This window comes from Schistocerca nitens, chromosome 5 (genome assembly GCF_023898315.1).
Source record: "Schistocerca nitens isolate TAMUIC-IGC-003100 chromosome 5, iqSchNite1.1, whole genome shotgun sequence".
Classification (NCBI taxonomy): Eukaryota; Metazoa; Arthropoda; class Insecta; order Orthoptera; family Acrididae; genus Schistocerca; species Schistocerca nitens.
Genome location: NC_064618.1, coordinates 857,378,943 through 857,393,675, shown reverse-complemented (window position 1 = coordinate 857,393,675; position 14,733 = coordinate 857,378,943). Strand labels below are relative to the sequence as shown.

The window sequence follows — 14,733 nt, the reverse complement described above, 5'->3', positions numbered from 1 at the left end:
GCGCAATAACTGCAACAGAATGAAGGAATCGTATAAATGTGCAGTGAAGGATCAGCTTGTGTGGATGTGTTATTTGTTTCCAATAATAAGGTAAATTAAAATCTAATTTTGAAAACTTACCTTGATTATCCCCAGTCACGTAACCACTTAGGGTCCTTCCCATGCTAAATATGCTTACCGAGCGTCCATGTTGTGAAAATAGGAAAGCCCAATTATTAATTTAATAATGCCACTTGAATATAGTAAGAAGAAACTAATCAAAGTTAAAGTTAATGTGGCAAAAGTGTGTGATATAGTAAATGATGTTTACTGAAAATAATTTTGCAATTAAAACAGCTTGTTAAAAATTTGTGGGCTTTCAAAAACCTAATGTGAATAATTGAATTTAAAGTAATAAAGTAGTACAAACAGGCATTAAAACAGTTTGCCGTCAACTTCAAAACTTTAGCTTATAGAGTTTTGTATATTAAATGATCATAGTGTAGCCTGTTGAAAATTGGAGAAAGGTGAGTCATTGTCTTATAACTATGTCAATGTGTCTCACTGCAGTAAAAGTTAAAAACTATCACTGTTGAAAGTTATATACTTATACTTGCTAAATTCTTGATCCTTGTATTTGTTGAAAGTGCATATTACCAGTGCAACAGAGTCCATAGTTTGTCTATTGTGCTCACTGATAGAAAATTATTAACAAAAAGATCATTTTCTATTAAAATAGTAATTTCTATTATTCAGAGGATAGTGATCAATTTTCATGTCAAATAGAAAAGCAACTGTTAAAGTAAGACTAAGCCTATGCCCAAATTTACAATTCAGCAGTGAATATCGACAGTAATGTTATTAAAACTAGTTTGACTAATCCTTGAATACTAAAAGTGTGTCAGTATCTGCTGTGTCTATGCAGATAGGTTTGTTCTGTTATGACTGTCAGTACTTTCTTTAACGTTATCATATGCGTGTGACTGGGTTCATTGCACTCTGCAACGAGAAAGTGTAGGCAGTGCCTTTCCACTGAAGTTACTTATATGTATTTCTTGAACAGGAATGTTAAATATTTCTGTGCCTAATTAGGCTGGCGACTGTTTTTCTTTATTAGTTGAACAGTTTAAATAGGTAAAACATTATCTACTACTTGTTGAATAGGCAACCTCCTTTAGGCACACCACGGTCGAAACAACAAAATTCCTTTCAGGGGGTAACATTGCACTGCTTTTTTATACCATATTTGGTTAACAAAATAATGTCATTGTGTAAATAAGAGACAGCACGGGTGTTATACGTAGTTATGTTTTATGGAACAGTACTGCATGTAAGTTGTGTTGTAAAGAGCAGTAAACGTAAAAAGTTAATGATACCGCATTTGGTAATACATACTGCCTCCAGTCTTTGAAGTTATGCTATAACAATAGCAGTGTTAGTGTTATACATTCACCATAAATGGCCTTAACTGTTTATAACTATTGCGTATGTATGCTGAATTGCCAGGAAAGCAAGCAACCGAGTGTGCTGTGTATCATACCACTAAACGGCTAAACCATCCAATCAGAGCAACGCCATTGCGAAAGTGGGCACCTACTGCACAACTTTGCTGCGCATAGTTTTCAAGAGGGGAAGAACACAATAGAACTGGGCAGACATACAACAAATCATGCATCATAACTAGAAACCTTGCATATGGGGTTCCAGTATGCAACTTTACAACAGCCACGAGTGGCTCGCAGGATGCCCTAAAATGCAAAATCTGAATTTAAAAAATTAAATTCAACTTTTACATCTTCCCAGTGAATATGATGGAAAGCTGAAATATGATTTAGTTTGGAAACACGCTCATGAATCAAATAAAGGAAAAAAATGGATCCATTTTTTTCTGTTGTTCTGGATGAAATAACTGAAGTGTGTCCTCAGTACTTCACTATGTAAAAGCCTTTAGTCAAGTCCTCAAAAGGTTTTGAAAATTCATGCATATGTTCAGAGTTACAATGGAGCTGCTGTTGCTTGGTCATTTGAATGGGCTCAGCCTAGAGAAATAAACATGTTTTCTACTGTCATGTTCATTTCCTATTTTATTCATCCACTGAATTCAGTGCTATAGCTAGCTGTTTTTTCCCCTTCACTTCAAACTGTCTGGCTACTTTTTGCCCCAGGGGAAAAAAACTGCTTAAAGTGTCTGCTACACAGTAGAGTTCTGCGTCTCGTTTGATGAAAACCTTATATTGCAGTCAACTGGTTTAACTTTTCAAAAAGATCCTCATACATGGATTTGAACTCACATTGTAAGGTGTCAGTTTCAGTTTTGTTCCACATGCTTTTGCAGATATTCTCCCCTATCTCGCTGTCTCCTTAGTTAATATATTGCAAACCAGAGCTTATGACATTGGCTAGTGAGTAATAAAAATTAATGAATTTGGAAATATGGTGAAAACCAAATGTGACAGATTTGAAATGATACAGGAAACAAACATCCATGGACAACATACTGATGAACCATTAACTAAATATCCTAGGAGTAATACTTTAGTTATTTGGAAGTAAGCTCTGAAGAATCTACTATAAAATTTTGTACACAGTGATGTGATGGTTACAATATAGATTTAGTAACTTCAACTCTTCTTTTTTGGAACATTTAAATGCATATAATTTTGTTCAACATTAACAATACTGAACTTGAATTACAGTCACTAAAAGATAATAGCTTTTTCCCCTTTTTACTCCACAGTCAGTGGTGCCATATATTTCCGCATAAATCCATCAGAAAAGTGTTTGTTATATTTTGGAATTTTTTATCAAATGTGTTCCAGACTGCATACTGTGAAATTCTAAAACTATTTTACATTATTTTGACTATTTCTGCATCTGAGAGAAGTTTTTCAGCCATAAAAAGACCCTTGTAATTTTCTGTCTGGTCAAAAGGAGGCACCGATTCAAAAAGTTTGCTACAACACCAGTAATGTCTCAGGCAAGATTGAAGGAATCTTCACTTTATAACACTGTCAGAATAAATGAAATTTGCAACTGTCACAATTTCAAATACTACTAACATAAGCAGCCACCATTAACGTTTATGAGTGATTAGATTTACATTACTGCTTCTTGTTACATTTATATACGTTTGCAGTTTTGTTCCCTGGCTACTAATGAGGAGAAATGACTTTATGTATTAGACATTTTATGTTTAGTGCATATATTGTGAGGCCAACATTTCCAAAGTAGTAAACATATGTTATTCTGTAAACCCTCTTTCTATTTTGCCACATATGCATACTTGTAGCTCATATATATGTGAGAAACTCTTCTGCTTCCACATGCAAGTACTGATGACATATTCTAGATGAAGATTTATCCGACATGATTTCATCAGATTATTATGATAGATTTTGGTTTAGAAACATGAGTAGTCATTAAGAATTGAAAGGAACATGTTTAAATCCTTGGGATATAAGTAAGAAGGTAGAAGATGTAAAGTTACTACAAAACCAATGGTACCAATATGGAAATGGAAAGTTGGGTGGAAGGCATATGCAAGGATTTATGCATAGGGTGACACACGCACAAATGATGAACAAATGATCCTGGAAGTAATTACAAAGTTATCTACCAAACTGCTGTTGTGCCTTCTGACGAGCTATCAAAGACTGTCAGCTTCGAAAGGAGCCATCTTTCATAGTCACATGGGTATAGAAAGGAAACAAATTTTGTCAGAAGTGAGGCACACCTGGTTTTAAAAATTGAATGTCAAAATTGCAATCATTGTGATGATATTTGTCTTTGTTGTTGGGGAACAGTACCAGTACCAGTACAATTACTACTACTACTACTACTACTACTACTACTGCAGTTCAGTTAGAATGTTTTGATCAAAAACTTTTATTACTCAAATACTTATTGCCCTACATATCAAGAATTTAAAAAAACTAAATGAATAAATACACAATACAAAAAGAGAGCAAGTCAAACTTTAGCTGGTAAAAAGTTCTTTGAACAACATATGTAAGAGTCTGGTGATTATTTCAGGAACTTACATAGTAACACAGCCAAACCTCAGACTTCTTGTTTGCATATGTACAATGTAACGTGCAGAAAGCTAAAAGAATAAATTTAATTTTCAGACAAGCCGCACAGCCTGTGGTTATTTGGGTTGGTTTCCCATGGGCATTAGGCAAAGGACAGATTGTGCAGGCTAAATTTCATGACAACTGAGATTTTTGTCATTTATAAATATATAGCAATCAATTACTTCAAGGTATTCTGGCTTATTGTGATTATCTGCATTACACTCATAGTTGTCACTTGCACCTTTTCCAGTAGGATACTCTTGCCCTTGGTTTGGCTTCTCACTACATGTGCTACGTAAAAAAATGAGGAAATTTGTTACAAACATATTTTCATATAGCAATAATTGACAAATGGGATAAATGTGGAATAAGGAAATAGTTTTTGGTTTCAGTTCATACTGGGAAGAAAACAAAGAAAAAATGCACTTCACTTCTATATTTCAGTAATTCTTTTCAGGCTTCAAGTTTTAAAGCTCCAATATCATGCATAGCATGATCTTACAGTTCTATATCTCGAAGTTCTTATAAATATTTGCAGTGAATGAACACATCTCTTATTGCATTTCAAGCATTTCATTCTCAGAAAGTCTTTGTCATAGAGTTACAAAATGTTCATCTATATAGTCAAGCATTCGGCATATATCCAAAAATGGACACATAAATACAAGATCATGGCAGTTTTAAAAAATTACAGAATCTTAGTCACTTATAATTCAAAAGTTAACCTATTGGTGTTTTCAGCTCTTCCGTCGACAAATAAGATGTAGGCAGTGGAGAGAGCTACAACACAGCACCTTTTTTTTTTTTTTTATATATATATAAGACTTGTCAGTTTCAAAACTGACAGCATATGTCCATGACTGAAGTGTAACATATCACTAATCAATGTGGCAAATTTGAACTGTGAAAAATGCAAATTAAACTTTTATCATGGAAGCACCACTGTATAGCACAAATTATCTGCTTCTGTTTCACATTACTAAGTTCAAAGTCAGCTATTTGATGGAAAAAAAAACCAAAAACAAAAAATACTTCAACATGTCACAGAGCCAAATGTAGCAATTTTAAGTACACATTGCATGATTAAATGCTGTCTTAAATAGTTACAGATGGCCGTTACTAAGCAAAACTGCTAGACTGAAAATAAATTATTTCTAATAGTTCTAGTTTCATTAAATACTGTTCAAAAATGATCCTACAATACCTCATGGCAGTATATGTATACATTCAGAATTGTTCATGAACACATTACTATCATTAGCAAAATTACTTTTCAAACAAAATTTGGATACCATTTATTGGTGACGTCACAACAAAAAACATTCAATTTTTAGTTTCACTATTTCACAATACGAGACAGTCAACTACAGCCAATAGCTGATGACTTTTTCTTCAAAACTATGTCCTTTATATTTAGATGGACTTTCTCCTTACGCTTTGGTGGAACAGAATTGAAACAGAACCGTTTGAAAGCTTCCAGTTCTCTCTCATCGTCATCAATGTCACCATTTTCAAGGTCAATATCCTTCGGTGCAAAAACACTCTCTGAAACAAATCACAAATTGTCAAATAGGACTTGATTTAGTGTCTTAGATCAGGTCATAAGTTTCACCTATCTGCACTGTTTTTGGTTCTAAATACAAGAATAGGGGCCCAATTAATAAATACCAATTACACAAGTCACTTGCAAGTCATGCTCCACATGAACAACTATAATTGCAATAAAATTTAATTTCACTACATATTTCATTTAGATTACATGACTCACCTGTTTATTTTCAGTATACCTTTACTAGTAATATTCTGAAGATTAGCACACATTTACCCATAGTTTATTTCAAACATCAACAGTAAGAGACAGACTTAATGACATCATGATATGTGGTAGCAAAATAAACATATAATTTCCGTAGTATCTCCATCAAAATATACATTATTTATGACAGTATTATGAGAAGGACAGATTGCTACCACCATACAGAGGAGACATTCACTCCCAGACAGCCACAATAAAAAGACTGCTACACATTTGGGCTTTCGGCCTGAAGTCCTCCTCCTAAAGTAGAAACACACACACAGCGGTAATGTGTGTGCAAGTTGTGCTTGTGTGAATATGTGTGTGCTTTTCTACTTTAGAAGAATGCCTTTGGCCGAAAGCTCCAATATATAACAGTCTCTGTTGCCTGTCTGCGACTCAACGTCTCCTCTATATGGCGAGTAGTAATCTATCCTTTTCATAGGGTTTAGGAGGAGGTCATTATTTCAGTCTGGACTTTTCACTGTTATATATTATGTCTGTCATACACTTGGCCATCCTACATTACAAGCACAGTTCATCTTTCCAATACAGTACTTTGGCAAGCTTATTAATAGACAAGAAGAGACAGTCATATACTTAACATATATACTATATACACTAAAATTGCTACTAAAGTTATAGGGATGACTCAAATATGATAACAGTTACATTTTCTTTTATAATGAAGCAACATGATGACACACTGAAGAATGAAGGTGATGCCTTCACTACCTTCCCATTTATGTATCACCTGAAAAAACCAACTGTTTACATTCAACTAATGTGGCAGACCAAAGTACACTTATACACTCAATTTCACAATGAGTAAGAGTAGCCAAGAGGGGAGTAGTGGGGGGAAAACATAAATACTGTATTACTGAATTGTCTGAAAAGCAATTCAGCAACACAAATTTGTTGAGAATTTTTCTTCTCTTGACCCGTACAATTCTTTACTTGATTAGAGTGAGACATGGATTACAGAATTTGTACTATATTTAAATAGCTATATAACAATGAATAAAGGTGTTTCTACTTGAAGCTACACCACTGCCACATAAGATAATGTGAAATTATATTTCAGATTTAAATCCAACCATTTCAGGGCAGCAACCAAAATGGACATGGGCTGGTCAGAAATAACACTACATTGTGGGGATTTTAACAACAACAACAACAAAAGCAGTAAGAACTGGAAAGGAAAATGGGTGATCATTCAAAGCCACAGCAGTTTCCCAGGTCATAAATATCATTACACTAAATTACTGGGAACCAGATGTACTAAATCTAGCAACCCTTTCCCAGTAATGTGGGGAAGTGGAAACAGGACTGTCATAGAGATACGGAGGGAGAAGTGATAAAGTAGAGAGTGGGAGGGGGAGGAGAGAAAATTCGAGGGGGTCTGAGAAGAGAGGTAGGTACAGGGGGAAGTGGGGGCCAAATAAAGGAACAGATATTTGAGGCAAATACAGGTGGAGAAATTTGAAGTAAATGGGATGAGCAGAAAGGATACTCAGATGGAGGGAGAGAAGTGGAGAAGGGAAAGGTAGATCAGGTGCATGTGTGACAGACATAAATTGAGGAATATGGTATATCGACAGGTAAGATACATCAAGGGGATCAAAGGGCAAGTTACTTACGTCAAGGGGATTGAAGGCAAGTTACTTCAAGGTGGTAGTTTCATTGAGGGTGATCGTAGAAGACCTCAGGGGCAGGAGTTGACCTTGGAGGTAGAGGGGGGAGGATAGACATTGGGTGTAGGGTAGCCCGAGGGGGGGGGGGGCAGAGTGGACTGAATGGAGGACAGACCTAGGAGATGATCTGAATGGGATAGGGTAATATGAGGGGGGGGGGGGGGGATGATCAGATCAAGGGTGTGGAGGGAGGGGTGACAAGTAGACTGCAGGGGGTAGGGTTGACTGAGGGGGGCAGGGGAGACTGATGTCATTGTGGCAATGATGGTTAAGTTAAAAAATCTCTCAAGAAAGCTGAGAGTGTATTTATGATGATAAGCAGTTGTTACCATCCTACATAGACAATGAATGGACATCAGTTTATCCCAATATAATGGATGTGGAGGAATTACAGACAAAAATAGATTGTAAATCACATTCTCGAGAAGCATATTCTGAGAAAGTGCATTAAGGACACTAAAGATTCACTGCAGTTTAATAATAATACTCAGAAAATTCTGAGGAAGCAGCAAGGAATGTTGCACTTTCAATTCAAAAAACAATATGGAAACGTTGACAGGCAAAATTTATTAGAAATTCATGTGTCTATAAAGAGTGATCAACACGCAAGGCAAACAACTTTTACAGTCACACTTTAGTGAAAGATCTTGCTATGAACCGAGAAGATTCTTGTTCTACATAAAATGACTAAACAAGTCAAAGAATTCACTCTAGCTGCTCCTCAACAGGTCTGTCACTGCAATAGAATACAACCTAAGGAAAGCTGAAGTTCTAAATTTTGCATTTAAGAAACTCATGCAGGAGGGTCATACGAATATGCCATCGCACAGACTCCTGTATGGAGGACATAGTTACTGGCATACCTGACAAAGAGACGCAACTGAAAGAGAGTGAAAAACAGCAAGTCGCCAGATCCAGATGGAATCCCAATCTGGTTTTACAGAGCCCTTGGCCCTTTACTTAGCTTGCCTTTACTACAAATCTCTTGCCCAGTGCAATGTCCCAAGCAACTGGAAAAATGTGTAGGCAACTCCTGTATGATAAGAAGGGTAAAAGAATGGATCCACAAAATTACAGATCAATAGCCCGAACATTGGTTTTCTTGAGGATATTCTCAGTTTGAATATACTACACTTCCTTTCACACTAATGCGAAACTCAGCTTGACATTTACACTCACGATATACTGCAAACCATTGATGAAGGGCAACAGGTAGACTCCATATTCCTACATTTCTAGAAAGAGTTTGACATGGAGCTCCACTGTAAACTTAACAAAGGTATGAGCATGCGGAATAAGTTTCTCAATCTGTGGGTGGATTGAAGACATTTTAAGTAATACAATCCAGTACATTGGTCACGATGGCAAGTGGTCGTCAGAGATAAGGGTATTGTCAGGAGTGTCCCTATGACTTTGCAATGTATCAGAAAGTATCACTGACTGACTACAGTAAAATACAGGATGACTTAGACCAAATTTCTGATTGGTGTGATGAATGGCAGCTTGCTCTCAAAGTATAAAAATGTAAGTTAATGCAAATGAGTAGAAAAAACAATCCTGTAGTGTTCACATACAGTATCAGTGGTGTGCAGCTCGACGCAGTCAAATCTATTACGTATCTCCGAGGCGGAATGCCTTGATATGCCCCAAAGTGATACGAAATGTAATGAGCACATAAAAATTGTGGTAGGGAAGGTGAATGGTCAACTTTGGTTTCCTGGAAGAATTTTAGGAAACTGTAGCTCATCTATAAAGGAGACCATATAGAGAACACAAGTGCTACCCATCCTTGAGTATTACTTGAATGTTTGAAATTCCCATCAGGTCAGATTAAAAGAAGGCATTGAAGCAATTCACAGGTGTGCCACTAGATTTGTAAGATAAATATAATCACCAAGGAGTATTATGGAGATACTTCATGAATGCAAAGTAGAATTCCTGGAGGAAAGACGACTGAGCCGTGGCAGCTAGGCTACTTGCATCGCTGATATCGATATTCGGCTGTCTCGCTATCTTTGACTGCTGCCCTCCGACGGTTTTCCGGGTGAACGTGTGACGGGAGACTCTCCGGTTGGCGTTCAACGAGCCAACTTGTGTTGAAAAAAAGGCTGCGTCCCTAACCGTGGTGCACGGGCCTCGCCGTGCTCACTGCCCATGTCTTTTGTCGCGCCGGATGTACTGTGCCGATCATTGGGCGCCTTGACGTGCAAAATTGTGGTGGGTTCGTCACCTCACGCTGAACGGCTTCCCAGCTCGTAATTTGCAAGCATGGGGGGCACCATGAATTTGTAAGTCATTTTCAGCCAGGTATCCAGAAACCTTTGATCACATAGTGTATCTACTGTGCATTTTAAGAGCTAACAAGTCCAGTGGAGTGCTACATGTGTGAATATGCCAATTTTCACATGTTGCTTTTTATCTGTACATGGTTTCTTTCAGGATATCCAATTCCTGCCATAAACGAATGTCAGTTACCAAAATATGGTGAAGAAAAATGGAACCACTAAATGGGAAGAACATCTACAAATCTATCTTTAATTTATCATGTTGCTGAAAATATGCAACTATCAATATGCATTTTCAAATACTCTTTCTTACATTAATATTTCATAGAATAAACTCCCACACAAAACACACTTTTATCCATTCTAGTAACAACAATGTTCCACATCTGAAAAAACTGCGATCAATAAGATAAGTGGAAAATGATACTTCTATTTGATGATCAACTAAGTTCACAAATTTGCCAACATAAACTGTCCTAAGCTCTAAAAGAATATTGCAGAGCTCCTTTTGTAAAAGACATTTTGTATAATTTTTGACAGTGTCCTGGGGTAATTTGATGATATCCTTTATAAAAAGTTAGAGCATGGTCCTAGTTTTTATTAAAGATTACAGTAACATATCTTTTAACAAATAATTACAAGCTCCGGAGCACCTAGCATAAAAGACACTTTATAAAAGATTTGTCAAAGGTGTTTGAGGTGTAATATGGGCCTTACAGCCACACATTTTACCTTTATATTTTAATCTCATTTGTATAATTCACTGTTCCAATTCTTGTGTTTCCAATAACAGACTGCTCTCTCATATTCACAAGGGATTCCACACAAACATCCCTGCCACTGATCTGCTCAATTATAGACTGCAAATTTTGTTAATGTTTTAGATACAGAAGGGCATATAACAACAACAACAACAACAACAACAACAACAACAAAAGAAACTCAAATTTATATGCAGCTCATTATAATATGATGCTTAGGACCCAATCCCTCTATGAGACATTATAATCTTTCTGCACCTACATAAATACTTCGCAAAACATCACGCAAGCCCAAGTTGACACTCGGTACAGTGGCACGCGAACAACCATAAAGGCATTTCCGTTTTACAGTCACTCCCATCAGCCACTGCACTGTTAACTTTATTTGTGCAAACACAACCACTACTGTCATTGCTTTTCCTGGGTGGTTGGTTGGTTGACTGACAGAATGGTTTGGGGGAGGGGACCAAACAGCGAGATCATCAGTCCCATTGGGTTGGGGAAGTATGGGAAGTAAGTCGGTCATGCCCTTTCATCCTGGTATTTGCCTGAAGAGATTCAGGGAAATCATGGAAAACCTAAATCACAATGACCAGATGTGGGTCTGAACCGTTGTCGTCCTGCATGAGAGTCCAGTGTGCTAACCACTGCGCCACCCTGCTCGGAGCTTTTCCTGTTCCACTTGAAAATGGAGCAGCAAACGTATGTTGGGATACTAGTCCCTTTTCGATTTTGAGATAGGCAACACCTAATGAGAGTCTTTTAGCAGCAATGTATTGGTTGGATAGGGCCATTTTCAATTTCGGGCGAGGCAATAACTAACATGAATCTTTCAAGAGCAAAGTATTGCTTAGTGATGTACTGGTTGGTTAGGGCCATTTTCAATTTCGCGTGAGACAACACCTAACATGAGTCTTTCAAGAGCAACATATAGGTTGAAGAAGGCCATAGGTTGAAGAAGGCCAATACCTTGACCTACCCATTTCTCCTAATCTTAACTCTGTGAATTTTTTGCTCTGGGGACACATGAAAATTATAGGGTATGTGGTCTCCATAAATACTGTGGATACACAACACATGTTCAATGACTGTGGTGCAATCCAGCAACAACCAGAAGTGTCACAACGAGTGTGATTCCACGAGACGTAGGGTAGAAGGCTGCATTGCAATGGATGGCGGTCTCATTAAGCACATGTTGTGAAGAGTAATGCAAAGACATGGTGATCATTACAGTAGTTGTAGCAGACTGTAACTCTGAAGATATGGGGTTCACAAGAAATGTTATTTTCTTCCTTTTTGCCTACTACATCCTCTGTAAATAAGGGAACCTTTTTTCCAAACAACCTGTAAGAGTATGGTGCATGCTATCCATGAATGACCATTTTTTTGCCAGAGGAGGAATCTTTCCATCATCAATGGAGTGTGGCAACGATGGCACTTCAGGTAAATTTGGCTTTTTTAAACTCCACCTTACGCAAAAGTCAGTGTTTTTCTTTTTTATTTACCCAGACAAGTTTAGACACATTGTGGCATCTTCTGAGAGTCATGATTTATTTCCATACAATATCACACAAAGTTCATAATAATATTTCTGTTTAAAGCCTAAAAACTGTAGCATGCACATTTAGTTTAATTTGTTCCAACTGATCACCTGGAATTACAATGCTTGAGGAAACTGATTTTTACTGGTCACCTTTTGTGTGACTTATGATTTTGACAGCATGTCATAGACAATTTAGTCATGAAGAAAACTGCTTATTTTTTAATACTTTTTCGTGAGCAGGTATTGTGTATGTCACTGTACTTTCATTTTCTGTCCAGATGTGCATCTCTAGTGGGTTTCTCTTTCTATTACATCTGTGTACACTGTATCCCACATCTTTTATTATATCTTACTCTTACCCTTTTTTCTTCACACATATTTTTCACAAAGGAGTATTTGCTCAAACACATACATCTCCGTATTTATAGACAGGCGCTGTGTGTTGTCATTGCCAACTTGTTCACGTTTATCTTCTGTTCAGTGTGGTGCTAATTTTGATTATTTTAGTGAGAATTGTTGTGGTGTACCTGCTGGGGGAGGACTTATGCGATGTGATGTGGTGTGTGTGTGTGTGTGTGTGTGTGTGTGTGTGTGTGAGAGAGAGAGAGAGAGAGAGAGAGAGAGAGAGAGAGAGAGAGAGAGAGAGAGAGGGGGGGGGGGGGGGTGTCTACCGTATCTTCCTTCGCCGTCGGCACATTTTCATCATCAATACTGACATATTTTACCATTAGATTCATACACAACTGATTTGGAATTACTCGGCCCTTTCTCAGGGTGGCTGTCAAAACATTACCACTGGAATTAAATATACATTCACCTTTCTCTAAATTAATGATTGCACCAGTCTCACATAAAAAATCCAAGCCCCAGATACATGGTACTGTCATTTTAGGAACAACCAGGAATGTACTTTGTATTTGAGCCCCCCGTATTGTAACGTCGACACGTACCTGTTTCACAACTTTTTGCATTTTTGCGCTGAACGCGCCAGACACGGTACATCCTGTGATAGGAAAAGTGGGCATTTTTACCCCTCGGCTTATCTGTTTTAAACAGTCCAGCGTCATGACACTAATAGTTGCTCCAGTATCAATTAATATTTCAACATCAACATTAGTTATACTTGTTGGAATTATTGCCTGTAAAATTTGTCCACATTTATTAGAAACTTCAGGTTTTTCTTCAATTAATTCATTCCTTATATCCTGATCATTATTGTACCTTAATACTCTCAGTTCAAATTGATGCCTGCCTTCCTTCTCCTTTCCAGTCATCCTAGGAAGGCATTTGGTGACTGGTATTAGTTTAATCTATCTCGTTGAGTCATCGGTGGGGGTTCATGAACTTCCACAATCCGTACAGTATGATCCGAGTTATGGTATTCACCCCGTCGCACATTGCAGGCTCCTTCGCCCATTGGTATAACTCCTTGTGCGGGATGAGGACTCGAGGCATTTGTTCCATCCTGCCGATGAACATTATGCTTCGAATTATCTTCCCAAGGTCGAATACAATTGGTTTCATCACTTGGGTCTCTGTTACTCTTATTAATATCACTACTATGCACATTCGCGTCACCATATCGAGGTTTACCTCTAGCACAGTAAGTATCTCTTCTATATTTATTATAATCATTGTTTTTATTGCAACCATAGGATGAAGATTGTCCACGCTCCTGTGATGCGGGTTTGACCAGGTTTTCGGTATTATTATTATCATACATTAACTTATTATTATAATTATTCGTATTACTATGAGTGTGAGTCGACATTTGATTACTACTCATTTGTCTTGGGTCTTCCATAATCATATCTATAGAGTCAATCACCGACAAGAACTGTTCTACATTGTGGTCAGGAACATTTATTAACTTTTCACGTATATTTATGGGCAACCTTCCCTTCAAAATTCTGATCACTTCCTTGTGAGAAATTGGATCACTCCAATAACGTGTCTTATTTATGTACTTTTCAAAATATTGCCTTAAAGTACTCCTTTTACTGTTAAAATACTCAGCTTGGTAAACCTCTTTTCTTAATTTCTCTTGTTTACTCGACGACCAGTATTTAGCCAAAAAAAGCTGTTCAAACTCAGCGCAAGTATGGCAACTTTCACTTACTTCGGCGGCCCATAATGCGGCTTCTCCGGTAATTTTGGATACTATAAATTGAAGTCGGTCGTGTTCTGACCAGCTACGTGGAAATATTCTTTTGAAATTATTGATAAAGATTTTCGGATGCAGGTTGTTCTTTTCAGTGGAGAATGTTGGGAATTGTCTACTTTTAAAAATGCTGTTCTCCACCTTTAAAGAAGACAAATATCCTCGCTGACCAAAAGAATCATCATCATTACCAACCGAATCATCAACTTCCCAATGCAAATTGTCACCACAATTGTACTTCGTATTATCACATGTTTGGTTGTTTTTCGACCTATTCTCCGAACGTTCGTCCTCGGTCAACAAATTTTGTGATGACTTTCGTTCTAACTCCGCCAATTTATGATTGGTTTCCTTTTGCCATTTAGGTAACTCATCAACTATTTTCTCTTTTATTTTCTGAATTTCGCTAGTGAAGAGCTTAAGTAATTCATCATTTCTACTT

The 14,733-nt window shown here is 37.2% G+C and overlaps 1 protein-coding gene across 3 annotated transcripts in view; it reads right to left on the bottom strand.

The window, feature by feature from the left end:
- Positions 1–4,473: 4,473 nt before the first annotated feature.
- LOC126259264 (protein FAM193A-like) overlaps positions 4,474–14,733 on the bottom strand; it is a 242,585-nt gene continuing 232,325 nt past the window's right edge. For 2 of the 3 annotated variants that reach the window (XM_049955897.1, XM_049955898.1), the window contains exon 19: positions 4,474–5,597. In XM_049955897.1, the coding sequence (XP_049811854.1) occupies positions 5,413–5,597 (185 nt within the window). In that variant the 3' untranslated portion in view covers positions 4,474–5,412. The remainder of the gene's footprint in view (positions 5,598–14,733) is intronic. The other variant, XM_049955899.1, reaches the window with a different exon arrangement.